General features: G+C 44.0%; 1 protein-coding gene across 1 annotated transcript in view; it reads right to left on the bottom strand.

Moving 5' to 3' along the window:
• Positions 1-22814, bottom strand: part of LOC308251756 (adhesion G protein-coupled receptor E2-like) — a gene marked incomplete at both ends in the record, with an annotated part of 103898 nt that overhangs the window by 26815 nt on the left and 54269 nt on the right. The window contains 6 exons of the mRNA XM_080675461.1: positions 9401-9578; positions 9965-10042; positions 10141-10217; positions 12365-12499; positions 12864-12917; positions 15141-15290. Of these exons, the coding sequence (XP_080531587.1) occupies positions 9401-9578; positions 9965-10042; positions 10141-10217; positions 12365-12499; positions 12864-12917; positions 15141-15290 (672 nt within the window). The remainder of the gene's footprint in view (positions 1-9400; positions 9579-9964; positions 10043-10140; positions 10218-12364; positions 12500-12863; positions 12918-15140; positions 15291-22814) is intronic.

The raw sequence follows: 22814 nt of genomic DNA, 5'->3' as shown, positions 1-22814 counted from the left end.
AAGTGAATTCACCAATAAAAAGGCACAGAGTAGCAGATTGGATAAAAAACAAAATCCGAGTTACCTCAAAAATTAAAAGTGGAACTGCTTTATGACCCAGCGATTCCACTTCTGGAAATTTATCTGAAGAAACCTGAAATGCTAATTTGAAAGAATATATGCACCCCTATATTCATTGCAGCATTATTTACAATAGCCAAGATTTGGAAGCAGTTCCATCAGTAGATGACTGGGGAAGAAAGTTGTGGTACATTTACAGAACAAAATACTACTCTGTCATAAAAAGGAAGAAAAATTTACCCTTTGCGACAGCATGGATGGACCTGGAGAACATTATGCTAAGTGAAATAAACCAGTCAGAGAAAAAAAGTACCATATGATTTCACTCATATGTAGAATTTAATAAACAAAATGAACTATTAAGCAAAACAGAGACTAATAGGTAGAGGGCAGGCAGATAGCTCTGGTGGTGAAGGTGTTAGGAGGGTTGGAGGGATTGAGCAAAAAAGAAAAAAAAAAGAGAACTCATGAACATAGCTGACAGTGTGATGAATGTGGGGGGTGGGGTGGGTAGAAGTGGAAGAGGGCATAGAGGGGATAAATGATGATGGAAAAAATAAAATAATATTAAAAAAATCCAACCATAGCCCCAGCTGGTTTGGCTCAATGGGTAGAGCATCAGCCTGAGGACTGAAAGGTCTCAGATTCAATTCTGGTCAAGGGCACATGCCTGTGTTGCCAGCTCCATCCCCAGAAGGGGGCGTGCAGGAGGCAGCCAATCAATGCTTCTCTCTCATCATTGATGTTTCTATCTCTCTCTCCCCCTCCTTTCCTCTCTGAAATCAATAAAAATATATTTAAAAAATCCAATCATATGCCGCCTTCAGGAGACACATCTAATTTGCAAAGACAAATACAAACTCAAAGTGAAAGAATGGAAAATGATTCTCTAAGCAAATGGCATCCACAGAAAAGCAGGTGTAGCCAATGCTTATATCCAACAAAATAGATTCCAGGATAAAAAAGGAATAAGGGTCCAGCTGCGGTGGCTCCGTGGTTGAATGTAGACCTATGAACCAGGAGTTCACGGTTCGATTTCCGGTCAGGGCATATACCTGGGTTGTGGCAGTGTGGGGTGTGCAGGAGGCAGCTGAGCAATGATTCTCTCTCACCATTGATGTTTCTATCTCTCTTCCTCTCCTTTCCTTCTGAAATCAATCAATATACTTTATATATATATAAAGAAGTATAAATTTATAGATACAAAATAGCCATGGTAATGTAAAGTACAGCATAGAAAATACAGTCAAAATATTTTAATAATTATATATGGTTCCAGGTGTGTACTGGACTTATCAGGGGATCATTTCATAAATTATATGTATCTAACCACTGTGAAACTAATAACAAATATTAAATGTCAACTGTAATTGAAAAGTTAAAAAAGTAGTAAATAAATGAATAACATTTATGTTTACACTAAAAAGAAAGAGCCAGTATGGTACTGGCATAAAGAAAGACATTTAGACCATTAAAATGGAAATGAGAGTTTAGAAATAAACCCATTCATCTATAGTCAGTTGATTTTCACCAGGAGGTCCCCAAATCCTTCAGGGTAGAAAGAGTGGTCTCATCTACAAATGGTGCTTGGACATCTGGCTATCCACACACATACAAAGAAGTTGGTACTCTACATCATACAATAAACAAAAATTAACTCGAATGAGTCCAAGACCTATATTTAAGAGCTAAAACTAGAACTATTAGAAGGACACATAAGGGCAAATCTTCATAATGTTGAATTTGGAAATGGATATGACACCACATGCACAAGGAACGAAAAAAAAAAGATAAAATGGACTTCATCATACCCAAAGCATCTATTCACTAGGTAAAAAGACTACAAAGAAAGTGAAAAGACAATTTATGGAATGGGACAACATAGTTGCAAGTTATGTATCTCACTAGAAACCCAGTACACGACATTCGTGCACTGAGGGGGGTGGCGGTCCCTCAGCCCAGCCTGCTCCCTTTCACAGTCTGTGAACCCTCAGGGGATGTCCAACTGAAGCTGCAGTCAGACATCCTTAGCGCTGCCACGGAGGCAGAGAGGCTGCCGCCACCGCTGCTGCGCTCTGCCAGCCGTCAGCCCGGCTTGTGGCTGAGTGGCGCTCCCCCTGTGGGTGCTCACTGACCACCAGGGGCAGCTCCTGTGTTGAGTGTCTGCCCCCTGGTGGTCAGTGCACGTCATAGTGACTGGTAGTTCCACCGTTCGGTCGATTTGTATATTATCCTTTTATTATATAGGATAGGGCATTCGTGCACAGGGGCGGGGGGGGGGAGGGGGTGTGTGTTCATCAGCCTGACCTGCACCCTCTCCAATTTGGGACCCCTTGAAGGATGTCCTACTGCTGGTTTACAGGGATAGGACCTAAACCGGCAGTCGGACATCCCTCTCACAGTCCGGGACTGCGGGCTCCAGCCTCTCACCTGCCTTCCTGATTGCTCCTAACCACTCTGCCTGCAGCCTGCTCGCCCCCAACTGCCCCCTGCTGCCAGCCTGCTTGCCCCCAAATGCCCCCACTGCCAGCCTGATCACCCCAGCTGCCCCCCATACCAGCCTGCTCACCCCCAACTGTCCCCTTGCTGGCCTGCTCACTCCCAACTGCCCCCCTGCTATCCTGATCACCTCCAACTGACCCCCACTGACAGCCTGCTCACCCCCAACTGGCTCCCCTGCTGGTCTGCTTACCTCCAATGGCCCCGCCCCCCACCAGCCTGATCACCCACAACTGCCATCCCATCCTGGCCTGATCACCCCCTGGTGATCCAAGCTCCCAGCCCCTCCCTTCTTTCTTTCTTTCTTTCTTTCTTTCTTTCTTTCTTTCTTTCTTTCTTTCTTTCTTTCTTTCTTTCTTTCTTTCTTCTTTCTTTCTTTCTTTCTTTCTTTCTTTCTTTCTTTCTTTCTTTCTTTCTTTCTTTCTTTCTTTCTTTCTTTCTTTCTTTCTTTCTTTCTTTCTTTCTTTTCCAGCGCCTCCTTGAGCAGAGGCCAGGGCCAGCTGGAAGCAAGTGTCTGGGATTTATTTATCTTCTATAATTGAAACTTTGTAGCCTTGAGCCGAGGCCAGGGCCAGCCAGGACAGGCGGGAAGCTTGGCTTCCTCCATCGCCAGGGGCAATCCAAGCCTCCTGCTCGCTCCAGCTCCGTGGCCACCACCATTTTTGTTGGGATTTATTTATCTTCTATAATTGAAACTTTGTAGCCTTGAGCGGAGGCCAGGGCTGGCTGGTAGCCTGGTTTGCCCCTGGCAACCCAGCTCCCAGCCCCTCCTTGAGCGGAGGGCTGGCTGGAAGAGGTATCTGGGATTTAATTATCTTCTATACCTGAAACTTTGTAGCCTTGAACAGAGGCCAGGGCCAGCCAGGGCGGGCAGGAAGCTTGGCTTCCTCCATTGCTGGGGGCAACCCAATCCTCCTGCTTGCTCCAGTTCTGTGGCTGCTGCCATCTTGGTTGGGTTAATTTGCATGATCGCTCCTGATTGGCTGGTGGACGTGGCTTGTGGGTGTAGCGGAGGTATGGTCAATTTTCATGTTTCTCTCTTATTAGTGTAGATAGGGCATTCCATTAGAATATATCAAGAACACTTACAGCTCAAAAACCAAAAGCCTAACACTTGAATTTAAAAATAAGCAAAGGACTTGAATAGACATTTACCCAAAAAACATGCACAAATATTCAAAAGTGACAGGTAAAAATATTAAACACCATTAGTCATTAGGGAAATGCAAATCCAAACCATAATGAGATGTCACCTGACATATATTAGAAAGGTTATAATAAAACCAAAACAAAATGGAAGTAAAAAGTGTTTCTGAGGATGTGGAAAACGGAACCCTATTATATAGCTGGTGGGACTGTAAATGGAAAAGTAGCCAGTTTGGAAAAATAGTTTTGTGGCTCCCCCAAAAGTTGAATATAGAATTACCATGCTAGAAATTTCACCCTAAGTTATATACCCCAAAGAGCTGAAAAAGTTATTCATACAAAACATGTACATCGATATACATAGTAGCATTATTCACAATAGTCAAAAGGAGGCAACAACCCACATGTCCATCAATGAATGAATGTGTAAACAAAAGGAGATATATCCATATCCAATAGAATATTAGTCAAGCATAAAAAGGAAAGAAGTGTGATTCTGTGAACCCTGAGAACAAAACACACCTACTAAGAAGGGCTCCTGGTGGCTAACTGGGCTCAAATTAAAAAAAGAAGCAGAGGCCCAGCAGCCATTTCTTCATAGCTGCCACTCATGCAAACTGCACTTCACCGAGAAACCTCTGCGCTAAATTTCCTGCCTCTGTCCTAAATTGCCTGCCATCTGAGCCAACCCCTATGGGGGTATCCTGGAATCCTACTTCAACCAATAGGATTGAGGCTTCCCCATCCAATAAGAGCTGCACAGTGTCGACCAATCAGAGCAGCTATATTTTGACCAATCAGGACAGTGCCTTTTGGAGCAATCAAACCGGGAGGATTTGGCATCCTCATTTGCATAAGAATGGACCAATCAGAAACCGGGATGGGGACTTCTGTCTATATAAGCCAGCTACTTTTCCTTCTAGAATGAAGACTGTCTCCCTGGCTAAGCTGAAGCAGGAAAGATGTCTTGCTGTCTTGCCAAGCAGAGCAGACCATTGAGGAGCAGAACAGAGATGTCGAGGAGGATCCAAGATGGCGGCGTAGGTAAACACCTAAACTGCTGCCTTGCACAACAATTTCAAAACTACAACTAAAAGACAAAACGTCTATCACCCAGAACCACTGGAAAGCTGGCTGAGTGGAAGTTCTACAACTAGAAGGAAAGAGCAAACAGCATTGAGGGGTGCACAAGCGCGGAAAAGCTGAGGTACGGAGACGTGCAAATCGGGAGCACTGCTGTTTTCAACCCGAAGGGAGATAAGCTCCCGATTACTCCGAACTCCAGTTTCTGGGGAGACGCGGGGGACCCAAACTCCTATGGGGAGAAGCTGGACTGTCTGCTGTGGGGTCGGAAAGTGAGGGAGGCTTGCTTGCAAGGCTGCGCGCAGGAATAATTGTTTACTGTGCTGGGGCGCGGGACGCGGGGACACGGTCGGAGACGCGGAGCCAACTTCTGGCAGCCATCGCTGTTTGCCACGCCCTAGCCTAGTGATGCCCTGAGACCCTGCCCCGCACAACCTACAAACCCACCCAAGCTCCAAGCAGTGGCTTTAGCATATAAATGACCTGCCCTATTGCAGCTTAACCTAGCAAACTTGCAGCCCGGGTCAGACAGCTCCAAAACCTCCAAACCCCAAGCAAAGAGGAGAAAACTGTAGTTCTCGCTGTAGCGCCTGCTGGGTGGCCTCAGACAGTAGCTGACCTGCACCCCATTGGAGATCCAGAAGCCAGTGTACCTAGTGGTCAGAGTGAGACATCAGATTTCAACTCCTCACATCCATAAGTGACACATTCAAGAGGCAGACTCAGTGAGCACCAAAGCCCCACTGAAACAAGTCCTGCACCATAAGCGTGTCTCCAGCGCAGCAATTCTTCCATTATAGACACAGCGGGTCCTCACAGCCAGTTGGCCTTGAGGTCAATTCCTCCCAGTGTACCAACAGCAATCAAGGCTTAACTACACCAAGACTTTGCACTCAGCCCACAAAGGGGTGTACCAAGAGCGTCCACCTCAGGTGATTGGGGAGGCTGAGCTACTGGCCCCTATAGGTCACCTACCACACAAAGCCACTCCATCAACACAGGGAAGCAGCAAAATGCGGAGACCAGGAAACATGTCACGAATGAGAGAAATGGAAGAAAGCAAACTACTGGACGACATAGAGTTCAGAACCACATTTATAAGGTTACTCAAGAATCTTCTAAAAACCGCTGAGGAACTTAGTGAGACCTTTAAGGATCTTAATGAGAATACCAAAAAAATGGAAAAGGACCAGTCAGAAATTAAGCATACACTGTCTGAAATAAAGAATATACAGAAACTCAACTGTAGATCAACATACCCCAAGAATCAAACCAAAGATCTGAAATATGAGGAAACAAAAAACACCCAACCAGAAAAACAAAAAGAAAAAAATCCAAAAATATGAAGATAGTGTAAGGAGCCTCTGGGACAACTTTAAGCATACCAACATCCGAATTTTTGGGGTGCCAGCAGAAGAGAGAGAGCAAAATATTGAAAACCTATTAGAAGAAATAATGACAGAAAACTTTCCCTACCTGGTGAAAGAAATAGACTTACAAGTTCAGGAAGCACACAGAACCCCATACAAGAAGAATCCAAAGAGGACCACACCAAGACACATCATAATTAAAATGCCAAGGGCAAAAGACAAAAAGAGAATCTTGAAAGCAGCCAGAGAAAAACGGTTAGTTACTTACAAGGGAGCACCCATACGACTGTCAGCTGATTTCTTGGCAGAAACTATGCAGGCCAGAAGGGAGTGGCAAGAAATATTCAAAGTGATGAACAGCAAGAACCTACAACCAAGATTACTCTACCCAGCAAAGCTATCATTCAGAGTTGAAGGTCAGATAAAGAGCTTCACAGACAAGAAAAAGCTAAAGGAGTTCATCACCACCAAACCAGGATTACATGAAATGCTGAAGGGTGTTCTTTAAGAAGAGGAGGAAGAAGAAAAAGGTAAAGATAAAAATTATGAACAACAAAGTGACATCAAATACATACCTACCAACAAGTGAATCTAAAAATCAAGTGAATAAAAAATCTGAAGAACAGAATGGACTGGTGAATATAATAGAATCAGGGACATAGAAAGGGAGTGGACTGACAATTCTCAGGGGGTAGGGGGTGTGAGGGGTGTGGGAAGAGATTGGACAAAAAGCTTACATCTATGGATGAAGACAGTGGCGGGGGGTAAGGGCATGGGGTGGGGTGGGGAATCAGGTGGAGGGAAGCTATGGGGGAAAAAAAGAGAAACACCTGTAATAATCTGAACAATAAAGATTTATTAAAAAAAAAAACAACAACAGAGATGTCTACCCCAAGAGGGGCCTGGCCTCAGGGCTGTCCTATAGCTGTGCTTTCACAGTTATGCTGTATCAAAATTGGGCTCTTCCACAGTCTTGCTTCTTTCACAGCTGTGCTGTATCACAATTGAAATATTTTGTAGTGAATAAAGTTTCCTTCTTCACCAAAATGGGGATTCCTGTTGGCCCCAAGGACCACCAGTTGACAATGCATGCTACAACATGGATGAATCTTGAAAACATCATTAGGTGAAAGAAGCTAAATTATAGGGTAACAAATTTAATGATCCTATTCTACGAAATATTCAGAATAAGCAAATCCATAGAGACAGAAAACAGATAAATGGTTGCCAAGGCCTGGAGGTGGGAGCAACTGTTTAGTTAGTACAGTGTTTACTTTTGGTGTGATGAAAATATTTTAGAAATATTTTAGAAGTAATGATCACAACTCTGAATATACTGAATGTCATTGAATTGTACACTTTGGTTAAAATGGTCAACTTTATGTTATGTGAATTTTACCTCAATAAGACAAATTATTTTAAATGCCAAGTAGTATTTTTTTAAAAAAATATATTTTTTTACTGATTTCAGAGAGGAAGGGAGAGGGAGAGAGAGATAGAAACACCAATGATGAGAGAGAATCATTGATCAGCTGCCTCCTGCACACCCCCACTGGGGATCAAGCCTGAAACCTGGGCATGTGCCCTTGACCAGAATCAAACCCAGGACCCTTCAGTCCACAGGCTGACACTCTATCCACTGAGCCAAACCAGCTAGGGCTCAAGTAATATTAAATATACTAGAGGCCCGGTTCATGATTATTCATCCACTGGACGGGGGTCCCTCAGCCCGGCCTGCCCCCTCTCACAGTCCAGGAGCCCTCAGAGGTGGGAGGCAACCAGCAATCAGGGGAAGACGATGCCCGCATCACACCTCTGCTGCTGCCACTGCTGGCAGCGCAAGCCTTGGCAGGCCCTGGTTATCTGAGCCTCGGTGGCCCTGGGCGGCTGGGCAGCTGCCATCTGAGGCTTGCCTGTGCCTTGGGCCAGCCCTGGGTGACTGGGGGGCTGAGGGGACTGGGCAATGCCATCTTGTGGCTGTGGGCGCTGCCATCTTTGAGGGCGTGGCAGTCAATTAGCATATTTTCTCTTTATTAGATAGGGTATTATATTTTGGTTATTAATTCTCACCTGAGGATATTTTTTCCATTGAATTTCAGAGAGAGTGGAAGGGGTGGGGGGGGGGAGAGAGAGAGAAACATTGATGTGAGAGAGACACAATGATTGATTGCTTCTCGCAGCCTTCCTGACTAGGGCCTGTCATTGAATCTGTAACTCAGGTATGAGCCCTTTACCAGGAATCAAACCCACACCCTTTGGTGCATGGACCAATGCTCCAACCACTGAGCCAAACTGGCCAGAGCTAAATCTATATTCTTCAAAATTAAGTAAATTGTTCTCTTTTGAAGCCTTTTGTATTTCGTCTTAAAATTTTCATTGTCTTTATTTCACTGCTCATAATTAATCTATATATATAAAAGTCTAGGCGTTCGGTCAGCCAGTTTACCAGTCGCTATGATGCACACTGACCACCAGGGGACAGACGCTCAATGCACAGGATTGGGCTCCCTCCTGTCTGGATCAGGCCTGTGGGGATGGGGCCAAAACCAGCTCTCCGACATCCCCCAAGGGGTCCCGGATTGTGAGAGGATGCAGGCCAGGCCAAGGGACCCCCACCAGTGCATGAATCTGTGCACCGAGCCTCTAGTTTTATAATGAAAATGTATATTAATTGTCATTTTATTCATTCTTTTTTATTGCAGTATAATTGACATAACATTAGTTTCAAATGTACAACAGATGGCTCGATATTTATATATATTGCAAAATGGTCACCACAATAAATATAGTTAACATCTGTCATTATACATAGTTACTAAATTTTTAAAATTCCTGATAAGGACCTTTAAGGTTTACTTGCACAGACACTTTCAAATATGTAATACAGTATTACCAACTATAGTTGCCATGCTGTACGTATATATCCCCATGACTTATTTATATTATAAGTAGAAGTTTGTACCTTTTGACTTCCTTCACCCCTTTCAACAGCCCTTCACTCCCTGCCTTTGGCAACTACCAATCTATTCTTTGTATCTATGAGTTTATTTTTCAGATTCCACATATAAGTGATAGCATTCAGTATTTGTCTGTCTGACTTATTTCATTAGTAAATTTTTTATTTCTTTTTAAGCTTTTACTTTAATTTGTTTATGAGTGGTCACTCAGCTCCATTGAGGTTGAGAGAGGAATGAAGTGCAGAATGGACAGAGCTGAGCCTGGGGGCAGACCTAGGCACTTACCTGTGCCTCCAGTTGCTTTAAAGGACAGCGATTCATTGGGTGGGGCCTTGCTCAGCTTTCTGACGACATGTTCCATGTTGAGGAGCAGGTTAGTGGCCACATAGTTCTGTTCTGAGTGGGGCCAGGTCTCCAGGTCCCCAGGGCTCTCCAGCAGGTCATCCACCTCCTGTATGAGGTCCTGGGGTATGGACACAGAGCCATTGGCCCATGCACTAGACGGGCTACAGGAAGACTTTGCCCGCTCAGCACCAGCAAACAGTTCTAGATACTGTGTATTTGGGGATAAAGTTGGTACCGGATTGTCCCTCCAATCCAGCCATTTAGAGGTCAGTCCTGTTCATGAATGCCAAGGGTGATGTAAACGGAAGGAACAGCAAGAAAGCTGTTAGTCGGTGTATGAGGATCTAACAGTGAGTACAAGTACCTGCATGTCTGCTTTCCCCACCCGCCCTAGGAGAAGTGGGGACTCAGAGCTGGGGCACCATTGTGTCTCGTCCCAAACCAAGGCTTCTCCAGTCCTCTATCAGATGCCTCCACTTGCCTCCCCCAGGTAATTGTCTTTACCTGGATGTTGTCCGGATCCGAGGCTGACTTGAAGTCTCTGCCCAAATCATCAAATTTTTGTAATAAGCCGGAGAGCCTCTGGAGAGAAGGGAGATGTGATAGAGAGCCTCACAGGTAGATGGGGAAACTTGGGGAAAATAGGTGGGTGCTGCAGGTGGCACGGAGGTATTTCCTACCTCTTTGTCCCTTCGGGAGTCACTCACCTCACTGCTGTTGATTCTAGGGTGTGCAATCCAGGTGCGGGAGGAGATCCCTGGTGCAGACAGAAGGGCAGTTCATTAGGTGTATGTGAGAGTGTGTGTGTGTGTGTGTGTGTGTGTGTGTGTTGGGGGTGGGGCTTGAGGCCCAGGCCAGGTTCCTTCCCAGATTGTCATTTGGTAATTTATGGACCCTGGTTTGGGAATAGAAACACGTGGGAGGTTCCACTGTCCCCCCTTCCCTTAGTGGGCACTTTTTCCTAGTCACATGGAAGCCTCGCAGCATAATAATGTGGTGGCTTCGATGCTCTTTTGTCCAAATGTGAATGGAATCAGCCTGAGTCCTACCTGTCTGCTACCCCCAGTTCCCTAAATTTCCTGGGAAGTTCCCAGATACCGTGGGGGAACATCACAGCTGCCTGTGTCCCAGCCTGAACATTTGGACAGAGGACAGAGTGTGCCTTTGTGAGAATACAGGGCACGGGAAATGCTGCATTTCCTGGTCACGACCTGACTTGCCTCCCTGTGATAGCCTTAGTTCTCATTTCCCCAGAGCAGCTCCTCACTGACTGAGTTCTCTTTGGAATCCCATTGACGCTGTCAAAGCAGTGCTCTCCCCTCCACACTAACACTTGATAGAGATGGACCAAGAATTGCCCTCTTGACAGACACCCCTCCCCCTTCATGTCCCCCACTCCCACTCCCACTCCCACTCCCAAGGATGAGGCTATAGGGCAGGGGGTAGGGAGAATGAAGAAGATGCTGGACAGGATGGGGCCACCCAGACAGTGGCACCAAGTCCAGGTTAGACACTGGGAGCTGACATCCAGTCAGTCACTCATCCCTGGGTACTTTTCTTGACTCCCCAAAGGCATTCCCTGGACTGGCAGGAAGTGTTGAGAATCCTTATCTGAGGAAGACCAGTGAAGGTGAGGGCTGGCTGGCTGGAGAGGGAGCAGGGTCTGATGGGCGATGGGCAGCAGATGTTTCTATCATCTGGCCCCTTAACATCCCACCTGGGACACACACCTGTGTTCTTTCCTGAGTGAACCCGTGGTCCCTGATGATGCCTTCCTTTGTAGTCTGGTTCAGATGGGAGTCTCTCCCTTGTAGTTGAATTTTCAAGAACGTGTTTGTGTGGTGGGATCCATGTCATTCTGCTAAGACCTGAAACAACATTCTTCTGGGTCCTGATATTCTGCATTGTCCTCAGGTCATGAACTGAAATTTTGGGGGAGGGTTAGGGAGGTCCCTTGTGTAGGAACATTGATGGAGGCTGAGTAGCTGGGAATTGGGGTCAAGGTGCCAGGGTTGTTGGCCAGGGACAGGGCTAGCTAGGGAAGGTGGACCCCCCTTGAATCTCCTCACCTCCATGTTTCTGGACAGGATCCCTGAATCTATCATTGCCTGGGAGGTCTGAGAGTCTACCTGGAATGTTTGAGATCACAGGGGCTCTGGTGGGAGAAGTTCTCGTTCTGGAAATCACTGGTGATGACAAAGAAGACAGATATTGCATTGGAACACAAAACACTGTGAGCTCCTGAAGTAACTTAAATGTCATCACTCTCTCGAAAATAAGATATCAGGTGGGTGGGGGTGAGGGTTCCAAACATCCAGAAGTGACACTCTGAGGAGGGTTCTCAGCCTTGAGGTTTGGAGAGGGTGGGTGTCCAGGACAGCTTTTTAATGTTTTTGTTGTTGTTTTTTATGCCTGAGAAAGTGGGCCAAATAACCTCAAATCTCATGAACAAGAAGAGATAATAAATATACATATACATATACATATACATATACATATACATATACAATGTCTGTAGACTCAGTTACATTTTAAAAATGAAATGTATTTTAATAAACACTGTCTTTATAATTATAAAACAATTAAAAGGCAACCTACAATTTGGGAGAAAATGTTTGCAAATCATATATCTTACAAATAGTTAAAATCCAAAATACTATATAAAGAACTCTTTTAACTCAACAGACAAAACACACAAAACTACACCATCGAATTTAAAAATGGGTAGTGGATCTGATAGACTAATCACGAAAACCTAATTGCCTACCTCCCTCATAGCATCCTGCCCTGTCTCCTCTCTCTAATCCTTGACAAAATGCTTCTGTGCTGCTCTCAGTGGTGAGGGTTCTGGAGGCCCTATAACCTTCCCCAAAAATCTCTGCATGCCCACTCCAAGCCCCTTACCATCACATCTCCTGAAGCGGCTAGTGAAGATCTCTCCAGATGAAGAAAGGAATCCCTGAGCACAGCGACAAGCAGTGGCATTGACACATTTGGAGTTCAGAGGACACCACCAAGCACAGTCTTCTGGGGTAGAGGCTGTGGGTATGGAGAGTATGGTCAGAAGGCCCATGAAATGGAAGAAGTCAGCTACCAGCTGGGGATCCAAGGGCTTGTAGGAAGGAGTGAGGAGAATGAAGATGATGCCAGACAAGCAAGAGCCACCCAGACAGTGGATGCCAGAGTAGGGGAGAGAGGGAGTTATGGCTGCCACTGGACTTAGAAGAGCTCAGAAAATTCTGGACATTCAGGGAGGAAGAAATAGTTTCTCTTATTTTCAGAAGACCCTCGCTGGCCTCATTTTCAGAGTAAGCCTCCTTCTCCCCTTGTTAGTGAGAGGACCTGGATCCCAACAAGCACTACCCAGCTTATGTCACTAATTGCCCTGGCTGGGCAGACTCACCTTTAAGGGCTTCATCTGCAGCACTCAATGTCAAAAAGAGATGCAAAATGAGTCCTGGGGCAGAAAGACAGAGAGATGATCAAGATAGGAAAGTGGAGCTCCAATTTCAACCTCTCCAGTTTCAAACTCTATCCACAGGCCTCCACCTGGGAGGTGGCTCTGGCCCTGCAGCCCACAGCTTTCTGGCAACTTCTCTGAGGTTCATATGCTTGGAATCAAGGACTCTGTCTTTCCCCTCATTTCCTGGGACTCCCCAAGGAGTCAGTCACTGATAGTCAGAGAACCTCAGGTGCTACAGGTAAGGGGACAGAACATACACACAGCTGATGACAGGGACACATCTTAGAAACTCCAACCTTTTCCAATGGAGAGGATATATCTTGAAGGAGAAAGTCCTTAGGTTGGTTTGCCTTTTCCCATGTCCACATTCTTTGTTCTTTGGCAATGGCATAAATCTGCTTTGAAAAGGCCCCACTCTCTCCTCCTAGTGAGTAGGTGCCAGTTCTTATTCACAGGGAGGCATCCTATGGGTGAATGTTGTGGCTTCAATGCTCCGTTGTCCAGATGTGGATGGAAGTGTCCTGAGTTCTCCCTGTCTTTTAGCCCCTGTGCACTCGCTTCCCTGGCAGCTCCCAGGTGGAGTGGGAACATCATGTTTACCTGTGTCTCAGCCTGAGGATTTGGACAAAGGCCAGGGTGGGCCTTCCTGGGAGCCAAATACAGCAAATACAGGAGAAATGTGTTCCCTGAGCAGTACCCAGCTTGGCTCCCGATTATGGCCTTTGTCCTGCTTCTTTCAGGACAGCTGCTCTCTGCCTTAATTCTCCTTGGAACCGGGTGATGCTGGCAGGACAGAATTCTCCCTTCCATGCTAACTCTGAGACTCAAGCTGGCCCAAGACCCACCCATGAACCTGACTCCTCAAGGGGCTTGGAGGAAGGGGTGAGGAGAATGAAGATGATGCCAGACAAGCAAGAGCCACCCAGACAGTGGATGCCAGGCCATGGTAGACAATGAGGGTTGATGTCCAGTCATGCAGGCTTGAGGTGGTGAAGATGCCTCTTATGATCCCCACAAAGGCATCCCCTGGACTGGCAGGAAGTGGTGAGAATCCATTTCTGAGCAAGGCCAGCAGTAGGTAAGGCCTGGGTGGCTGAAGAGGGGAGCAGGTGCTAATGGGTGAGGGGTGGCAGCTATTTCTGTCATCTGGCTTTTTAAAAAATATTTTATTGATTTTTTACAGAGAGGAAGGGAGAGGGATAGAGAGTTAGAAACACCGATGAGAGAGAAACATCGATCAGCTGCCTCCTGCACACCCCCTACTGGGGATGCGCCCGCAACCAAGGTACATGCCCTAGACCGGAATCGAACCTGGGACCTTTCAGTCCGCAGGCTGACACTCTATTCACTGAGCCAAACCGGTTTTGGCTGTCATCTGGCTTTTTGATCTCCATCAGGGATACCAACTTGTAGGTCCTGCTGACAGGGGCTCAGTTTGGGTCCCCCTGTGACCTGAGTTGACCTCTACAGGAGAGGGTCAGGCCTGGGCAATGATGTCCAATTACATCCTTTCTTTCATTCTCATTCAGATAGGAGCCTCTTCCATTTGCCTAACTTTCTGAGTATCTGTGGGTGGCTTATTTCACCCTGCCCATCTCCAATACAACATCCTCCTGGGTCCTATTTATCTGAGTTGCCCACAGGCCCATGAACTGAACTTATTGGATTGGATCAGGGTGGAGCCTTACTTGGGAAAATAGATGCAGCTGAGTGGCTGAGAAGTGGGGTCAGGGTGCAAGTAGGGGTTTCACCAGGTGTAGTTGTTGGACAGGGCAGGGCCAGCTGGGCCACATGGGCTGACCTTTGACTCTTCCCACTTCCACATTTCTGAACAGAGTTCATCAAGGCCTGAGGGATCTCAGAGTGCTCCTGGGATGACCAAGCCCATGTGGACTCTAGTGTGGGAAGGTCTCATCCTGGCAGTTTCTTATGAAGAAGAAAAGGATGGATATTGCACTGGAATGCAGTACTCTGTGAGCTCTTGAAGTATCATGAATGCCACCCCTTTCGTTGTTTTATGAAATTAAGATGCCTAGTAGCAAGAGGATGCTCCAAAATTGTATAAGTGGCACTTGGTGGGGGCATTCAGAGCCTTGGGGTTCAGAGAGGGTGGGTGACCTGGTAAGTGCCCAGGCTACCTCTTTGATGACCTGGAGAAAGGGTTGAGAATTCCAAACCTAATGAATGAGAAGGTGGAAGACATGGGATCCTTCTCACCATCACACGGGTCATCAGGATCAATGTGGAACATTTCCTCAGAAACAGGCTTGTTGCCTCGGCTGCATTTGCAGTAGGACTCCATGAAGTCTTGGCAGTCTAAATATACTCCACAGGACCATTCTGAGTTTGGTCCACACTCCTTGATGTCTGGAACACAACAGGCAAAATGTCACCTCTCAAAAGCAAAAGTTCCCACTGGGCAGAGCCCCTGCCCTCCAGCATGACCCTGTCATGGGGGCTGGAGAGAACACAGGCCCAGTGTTGTACTCCAAGGATGGGGCTGGGCACAATCAGCTGCTCCAGAGCCTACTGACTCTTCGGCCCATCTTTACTTTCTGAGGCACCTACATTCAGACACTCTGCTGTGTCATGAAGGGGTTGAAAGGAGGCCTGCATTACTCTCTTCAGGCCTTGAGGGGTAGATGGAGACACTGATTCAGGCTCCAAACCCTCCTTTGTGATGCTATTTGCATCATTGGTGACTTGGGGGTGGCAGTGGATTTGATGGCCATCCTCAATGCTGAGGTTGTGGAGGGAGTCATGGGTGGGGGCTGTAGAGGGTGACGTGGCACTCATCACACACCTGGAGATAGAGCCAGGTGTCAGCCCCTGCCCATTGACAGCTTCCACTTCCCTTTAATCACAGTGGCCCAAGTACACTCCACCCTCCTTGTCAGTTTCCCATCTGGCAGTTCCCCAGCTCCCAATGGCAGCCTTTTACAGATGCCCAGGATATCTCTGGGAGAGTCTTCCTATCTCCATCCTGGGTAAGATCCCCTGTCATCAGAGGCAGTAGGGGATGTGAAATGAAGAACCAGCATGAAGGCGCTCACAGCTAAGTCATGGGGGTGTTCTCTGGCATCTTATCTCTCCATATTCTCTAAATCTGAGAGAAAGATGCCCATGAGCCAAGTCTCATTTGAGTAGCTCAGGGATCCATCGAGTAGTGGCTGGACACCACTGGGTAACAACAGCAACTTAATAAGAACCAAATGAATAAAAATGTAGGGACAGAAAGTTTGACCCTGTGCATTCCAATCAAGGGACCAAAGACTTTAGGGCCTGAAAGGACTCATTGGGATCATGATGAGTCAATTAATCTCCCCCAGGTCAGAGTTTCTTTTCTAAATTAATGAATTTCCCTTTTAAGGCTGAGGCTATGGAGTCAGACCAGGACATGAGAGGAACTGGGAGGGTTTCACATCTGTGGCATTCATGTTGAGCCCCTACCTCAGCAATAGGTCTTTTTTCTTCTTTTCAGATGATAGTGATGGCTGGAGACCTGCCATCAAGTTTGATGACATGGGGTGGAGTAGAGTTGAGGAAAAGTGGAAATAAGGTGTGGAATGGAAGGACATAACAGTGGGAAATTCCTCAACCTGAGAAGTGCCTTCAAGAAGGGAGCTGGGATCCAGGTACCTTAGTAGCATCTTCTCTCCATGTCTATCCAGTCTACAATTTCCCATGAGACACACACATGCAAATGCACAAAGAAACCTTTAGGAATACCACTAGTGTCATGGATGGGCTGGGTACTAGTGACAACAACATCTTTTTCTTTTCCTGATAAAAGTTACTTTCCCACAAATATTAAATAACACTTGGATACTGAGAAAACAAAGAAAATCAAATAATGATCAAATAAAATAATCACCCATAAGTCCCCTATACAGACTACTGAAAAATTTTAGGGGTATATTTTTCTCATCTGTTCACATATATTAAGAATATTTTCATTGATGACCAATTAGTATGCATTAAGAGTATTTCAAGTAGATGAAGAGTATTTCTTGGTGTAAAATTTCACCCCCCCCCATTTTTATGATGGTTAAATGCACATAAATAAATTTTTCACTTGAACCATTGTTAGTATTATGATTTCATTTTATGATCCAATTTTCTTGAAGAATAAAACCCCCTTAGCTTTAGACCTTAGTACTACCACTTTATTAGTTGCCAAACTTTGGCAACTCACTAAATCTTTTTGAGCCCACATTTGCTAATTCAAAAAATTATGCTTCCTGGAAACCATAAAAATCATAGAAGAAAACATAGGAGGTTAGCTCCTCATTTGTCTTGGCAATGAATTTTTGTATTTGTCATAAAAAAGGCAACAAAAGGAACAATAGACAAGGGGGGCTACATCAAACTAAAAAGCTCTTGCATAGCAAAGAAAACTATCACTGCAATGAAAAAGCAACCGGCAATTGTGAGAAAATATTTGCAAATCCTGTATCTGATAAGGGTTAACATCTAAAATGTATAAAAACTCATACAACTTAACGATCAGATTAAAAATTGGGTAGAGGACAACTGCGGCACCCACGGAACAGCTGCGAGCCCCAGAACAATGGTCCCCAATTGGCGCAAACACACGGGTTCAGAGGAGCTCTACACTCCACCACGGAAAGGTCAGATTTCACCTAGGATAAGTGCCTTGTGTGTTGTACCTGGTAGTGCTTTATTTTGTGCCTTTAAATCAAACCAGGAGAGAGAGAACTACATAACCAGACACCCAGAGAAGAGAGACCATGGGGAGACAAAGAAGCAGCCCGCATATGAAAGAAAAGCAGGCATCACCAGAAAAGGAAGTAAACGAAATGGAGGCAAGCAACCTTCCAGAAAAAGAATTCAGAGAAATGGTCATAAGGTGGCTGAAAAGAATGGAAGACAAATTCGACAATATGAGCAAGAACCAAGAGGAAATGAAGAAGAACGAAGAAGAAATGAAAAATGACATTGCTGCTGTAAAGAACTCAATAGAAAGCATCAAGAGTAGACTAGAAGAAGCAGAGGACCGCATCAGTGAGCTAGAAGACAAGATGGGAAAAAATACCCAAGTAGAGCAACTTCTAGAAAAAAAAAAAAAGGCAGGAGGAGAGCCTAAGGGAACTTTGGGACAACACGAAACAAAACAACATCCGCATAATAGGGGTTCCAGAAGGAAAGGAAGCTGAGCAAGGAATAGAAAACCTCTTTGAAGAAATAATGACAGAAAATTTCCCTGATATAGAGAAGAAAAAACCCACACAAATCCAAGAAGCTCACAGAGTCCCAAGCAAAATGAACCCCAAAAGACCGACGCCAAGGCACATCATAATTAAATTGGCAAACACCAATGACAAAGTAAGAATCTTAGAAGCGGCAAGAGAGAGACAGAAAGTTACATACAAAGGAACCCCCATCAGACTAGCAACTGATTTCTCAACAGAAACTCATCAGGCCAGAAGGGAATGGAATGAAATATACAAAGTCATGCAAAGGAAGGGTCTGAATCCAAGAATACTGTACCCAGCAAGGCTATCAATCAAAATTGAAGGTGAAATCAGGAGCTTCACAGACAAAAAAGGACTAAGGGAGTTTATTACCACCAAACCAGCAATGCAAGAAATGCTAACGGGTCTGCTGTAAAAAAAAAAGAGGAATAGGAAGCGAAGAAGGAACACAGGTGTAAAGAATAGGAATGGCTTACAGGCCAATATCCCTCATGATTACAGGCCAATATCCCTCATGAATGTAGATGCCAAAATCCTCAACAAAATTCTAGCAAATAGGATCCAGCAGTACATCAGAAAGATCATACACCATGACCAAGTAGGGTTTATCCCAGGAATGCAAGGATGGTTCAATATCCGCAAATCAATAAATGTGATACATCACATAAACAAATTGAGAGATAAAAATCACATAGTCATATCAATTGATGCAGAAAAAGCATTTGACAAAATCCAACACCCTTTCTTGATAAAAACTCTCAACAAGGTGGGAATAGAAGGATCATACCTCAACATAATAAAAGCTATATATGATAAACCCACAGCTAACATCATACTCAATGGGCAAAAACTAAAACCATTTCCCCTAAGAACAGGAAAAGACAAGGATGCCCACTCTCACCACTCCTGTTTGACATAGTACTGGAAGTATTAGCCACTGCAATTAGACAAGAAGAAGAAATAAAAGGCATCCAAATTGGAAAAGAAGAAGTAAAGCTGTCCTTATTTGCAGATGACATGATATTGTACATCAAAAACCCGAAAGACTCCATCAAAAAACTAACAGACTTAATAAATGAATTTGGCAATGTAGCAGGATACAAAATTAACACCAAGAAATCTATGGCATTTCTATACACCAACAGTGAACTTACAGAAAGAGAGACTAAAAAAGCAATCCCATTTTCCATCGCACCAAAAAAATTAAGATACTTAGGAATAAACCTAACCAAGGAGGTAAAAGACCTATATGCGGAAAACTACAGGACACTGAAAAAAAATAGAGGAAGATGTAAACAGATGGAAGAACATACCATGTTCATGGATTGGTAGAATCAACATCATTAAAATGTCCATACTACCCAAAGCAATCTATAGATTCAATGCACTCCCCATTAAAATACCAACGGCGTATTTCACAGACCTAGAAAGAACTCTCCAAAAATTCATCTGGAATAAAAAAAGACCCCGAATAGCCACAGCAATCCTGAGAAAGAAGAATAAAGTAGGAGGGATCTCAATACCAGATTTCAAGCTGTATTACAAGGCCACTGTCCTCAAAACAGCCTGGTACTGGCACAAGAACAGACATATAGATCAATGGAATAGAATAGAGAATCCAGATATCGACCCAAACCAATATGCGCAATTAATATTTGACAAAGGAGGCATGAGCATTCAATGGAGTCAAGACAGTCTCTTTAATAAATGGTGTTGGGAAAATTGGACAGATACATGCAAAAAAATGAAACTAGACCACCAACTTACACCATACACAAAAATAAACTCAAAATGGGTACAGGACTTAAATATAAGACGGGAAACCATAAAAATACTGGAGGAATCCACAGGCAGCAAAATCTCAGACATATGCCAAAAGAACTTTTTCAGTGATACTGCCCCTAGGGCAATGGAAGCCAAAGAGAAAATAAACAAATGGAACTACATCAAAATAAAAAGCTTTTGCACAGCAAAAGAAACCATCAACAAAACAACAAGAAACCCCACTGTATGGGAGAACATATTTGCAAATGTTATCACTGATAAAGGTTTAATCTCCAACATCTACAGGCAGCTTATACAACTTAATAAAAGGAAGATAAATGATCCAATAAAAAAATGGGCAACAGACCAAATAGAATCTTTTCAAAAGAAGACAGAAGGAGGGCCAAGAGACACATGAAAACATGCTCAAAGTCACTAATTATCCGAGAGATGCAAATCAAAACGACAATGCGATACCATCTCACACCTGTCAGAATGGCTATCATCAAGAAATCAACAAACGACAAGTGTTGCGAGGATGCAGAGAAAAAGGAACCCTCGTGCACTGCTGGTGGGAATGCAGACTGGTGCAGCCACTGTGGAGAACAGTATGGAGTTTCCTCAAAAAACTGAAAATGGAACTCCCATTTGACCCAGTAATCCCACTCCTGGGAATATATCCTAAGAAACTAGAAACACCAGTCAGAAAGGATATATGCACCCCTATGTTCATAGCAGCACAATTTACCATAGCTAAGATTTGGAAACAGCCTAAGTGCCCGTCAGCAGATGACTGGATCAGAAAACTATGGTACATCTACACAATGGAATACTATGCTGCCATAAAAAAGAAGGAATTACTACCATTTGTAGGCACCTGGATGGAATTAGAGAACATTATGCTAAGTGAAATAAGCCAGTCAATGAAAGAAAAATACCACATGATCTCACTCATTTGGGGATAATGAAAAACATTATAAACTGATGAACAAAAAGATAGATACAGAGGCAGTAAAGCATCAAACAGACTGTAAAATTACAGCAGTAAGGTTAGAGAGAGGTGGGGGAAATAAGAGATCAACTGAAGGACTTATATGCATGTATATAAGAGTAACCAAAAGATGCAAAACATTGGGAGGTGAGGCATGTGTGGGAGTGGGGTGGGGGTTGGCAATGGTAAGATATGTACACATATAATACCTTAATAAAAAAAAATAAATAAAGTTTAAAAAAATGTAAAAAAAAAAAGAATAGGAATGGCGACAAGTAAGTACCTATCAATAATAACTTTAAATGTAAACGGATTAAATGCCCCAATCAAAAGACATAGGGTAATGGATTGGATAATAAAACATGACCCATATATCTGCTGTCTACAAGAAACCCACCTCAGAAAAAATGACGCACACAGACTGAGGGTGAAGGGATGGAAAAAGTTTTTCCAGGCAAATGGAACTGAAAAAAAAAGCTGGGGTAGCAATACTTATATCTGGCAAATTAGATCTCAAACTGAAGGACATAACAAGAGATAAGGAAGGCCACTTCATAATACTAAAGGGAGCAATCCAACAAGAAGAAATAACTCTGGTAAACATATATGCTCCCAATACAGGAGCACCCAAATACATAAAAAAGCTCCTGGAGGATATCAAGGGAGAGATTGACAGCAATACAATCATAGTAGGAGACTTTAATACCCCACTATCACCATTGGACAAATCCTCTAAACAAAAAATCAGCAAAGAAACATCAATCCTAAATGACTCACTAGACCAGATGGAATTAATTGACATCTTCAGAACATTTCACCCCAAAGCCACAGAATATACATTCTTCTCAAGTGCACATGGGTCATTTTCAAAGATAGACCATATGTTGGGACATAGGCAAAGTCTCTTCAAATTCAAGAAGATAGAAATCATATCAAGCATCTTCTCAGACCACAGTGGCATAAAACTGGAAATCAACTACAATAAAAACAACCCAAAGAAATCAAACACATGGAGGCTAAACAGCATGCTATTAAACCATGACTGGGTTACCAGAGAGATAAAAGAAGAAATAAAAAACATCATGGCAACAAATGACAATGAAAACACTACAATCCAAAATCTATGGGACACAGCGAAAGCAGTCTTGAGAGGGAAGTTCATAGCTCTACAAGCCTACTGCAAAAAACAAGAAACAATGGTAATAAATTACCTAACCCAACAACTCAAAGAGTTAGAAAAAGAGCAACAAGAAAAGCCCAGTGTAAGCAGAAGGAAGGAAATAATAAAGATCAGAGCAGAGATAAACGACATAGAGACCAAAGAAACAATACAAAAGATCAACAAAACCAAGAGCTGGTTCTTTGAAAGGATAAACAAGATTGATGAACCTCTAGCCAGGCTCACCAAGAAGCAAAGAGAGAGGACCCAAATAAACAAAATCAGAAATGAAAGAGGTGAAATAACAACAGATCCCGCCGAAATACAGAGGATTGTTAAAAAATACTACGAACAAATCTATTCCAACAAACTGGACAACCTGGAGGAAATGGACAGATTCCTAGAAAAATATAACCTTCCAAAACTCAATCAAGAAGAATCTAAACAGCTCAACATGCCAGTAACTATGGAAGAAATTGAAGCAGTCATCAAAGAACTTCTGGCAAACAAAAGCCCGGGGCCAGACGGCTTCACAGGAGAGTTTTACCAAACATTCAAGGAAGAACTAAAACCTATCCTCCTCAGACTGTTCCAAAAAATTCAAGAGGAAGGAAAACTTCCAAGCTCCTTCTATGAAGCCAGCATCACCCTAATACCAAAACCAGATAAAGACAACACAATGAAGGAGAATTACAGGCCAATATCCCTCATGAATGTAGATGCCAAAATCCTCAACAAAATTCTAGCAAATCGGATCCAGC

This window comes from Plecotus auritus (genome assembly GCF_963455305.1).
Source record: "Plecotus auritus genome assembly, chromosome: 6".
Classification (NCBI taxonomy): domain Eukaryota; kingdom Metazoa; phylum Chordata; class Mammalia; order Chiroptera; family Vespertilionidae; genus Plecotus; species Plecotus auritus.
This window is presented reverse-complemented; position numbering and strand designations above follow the sequence as displayed.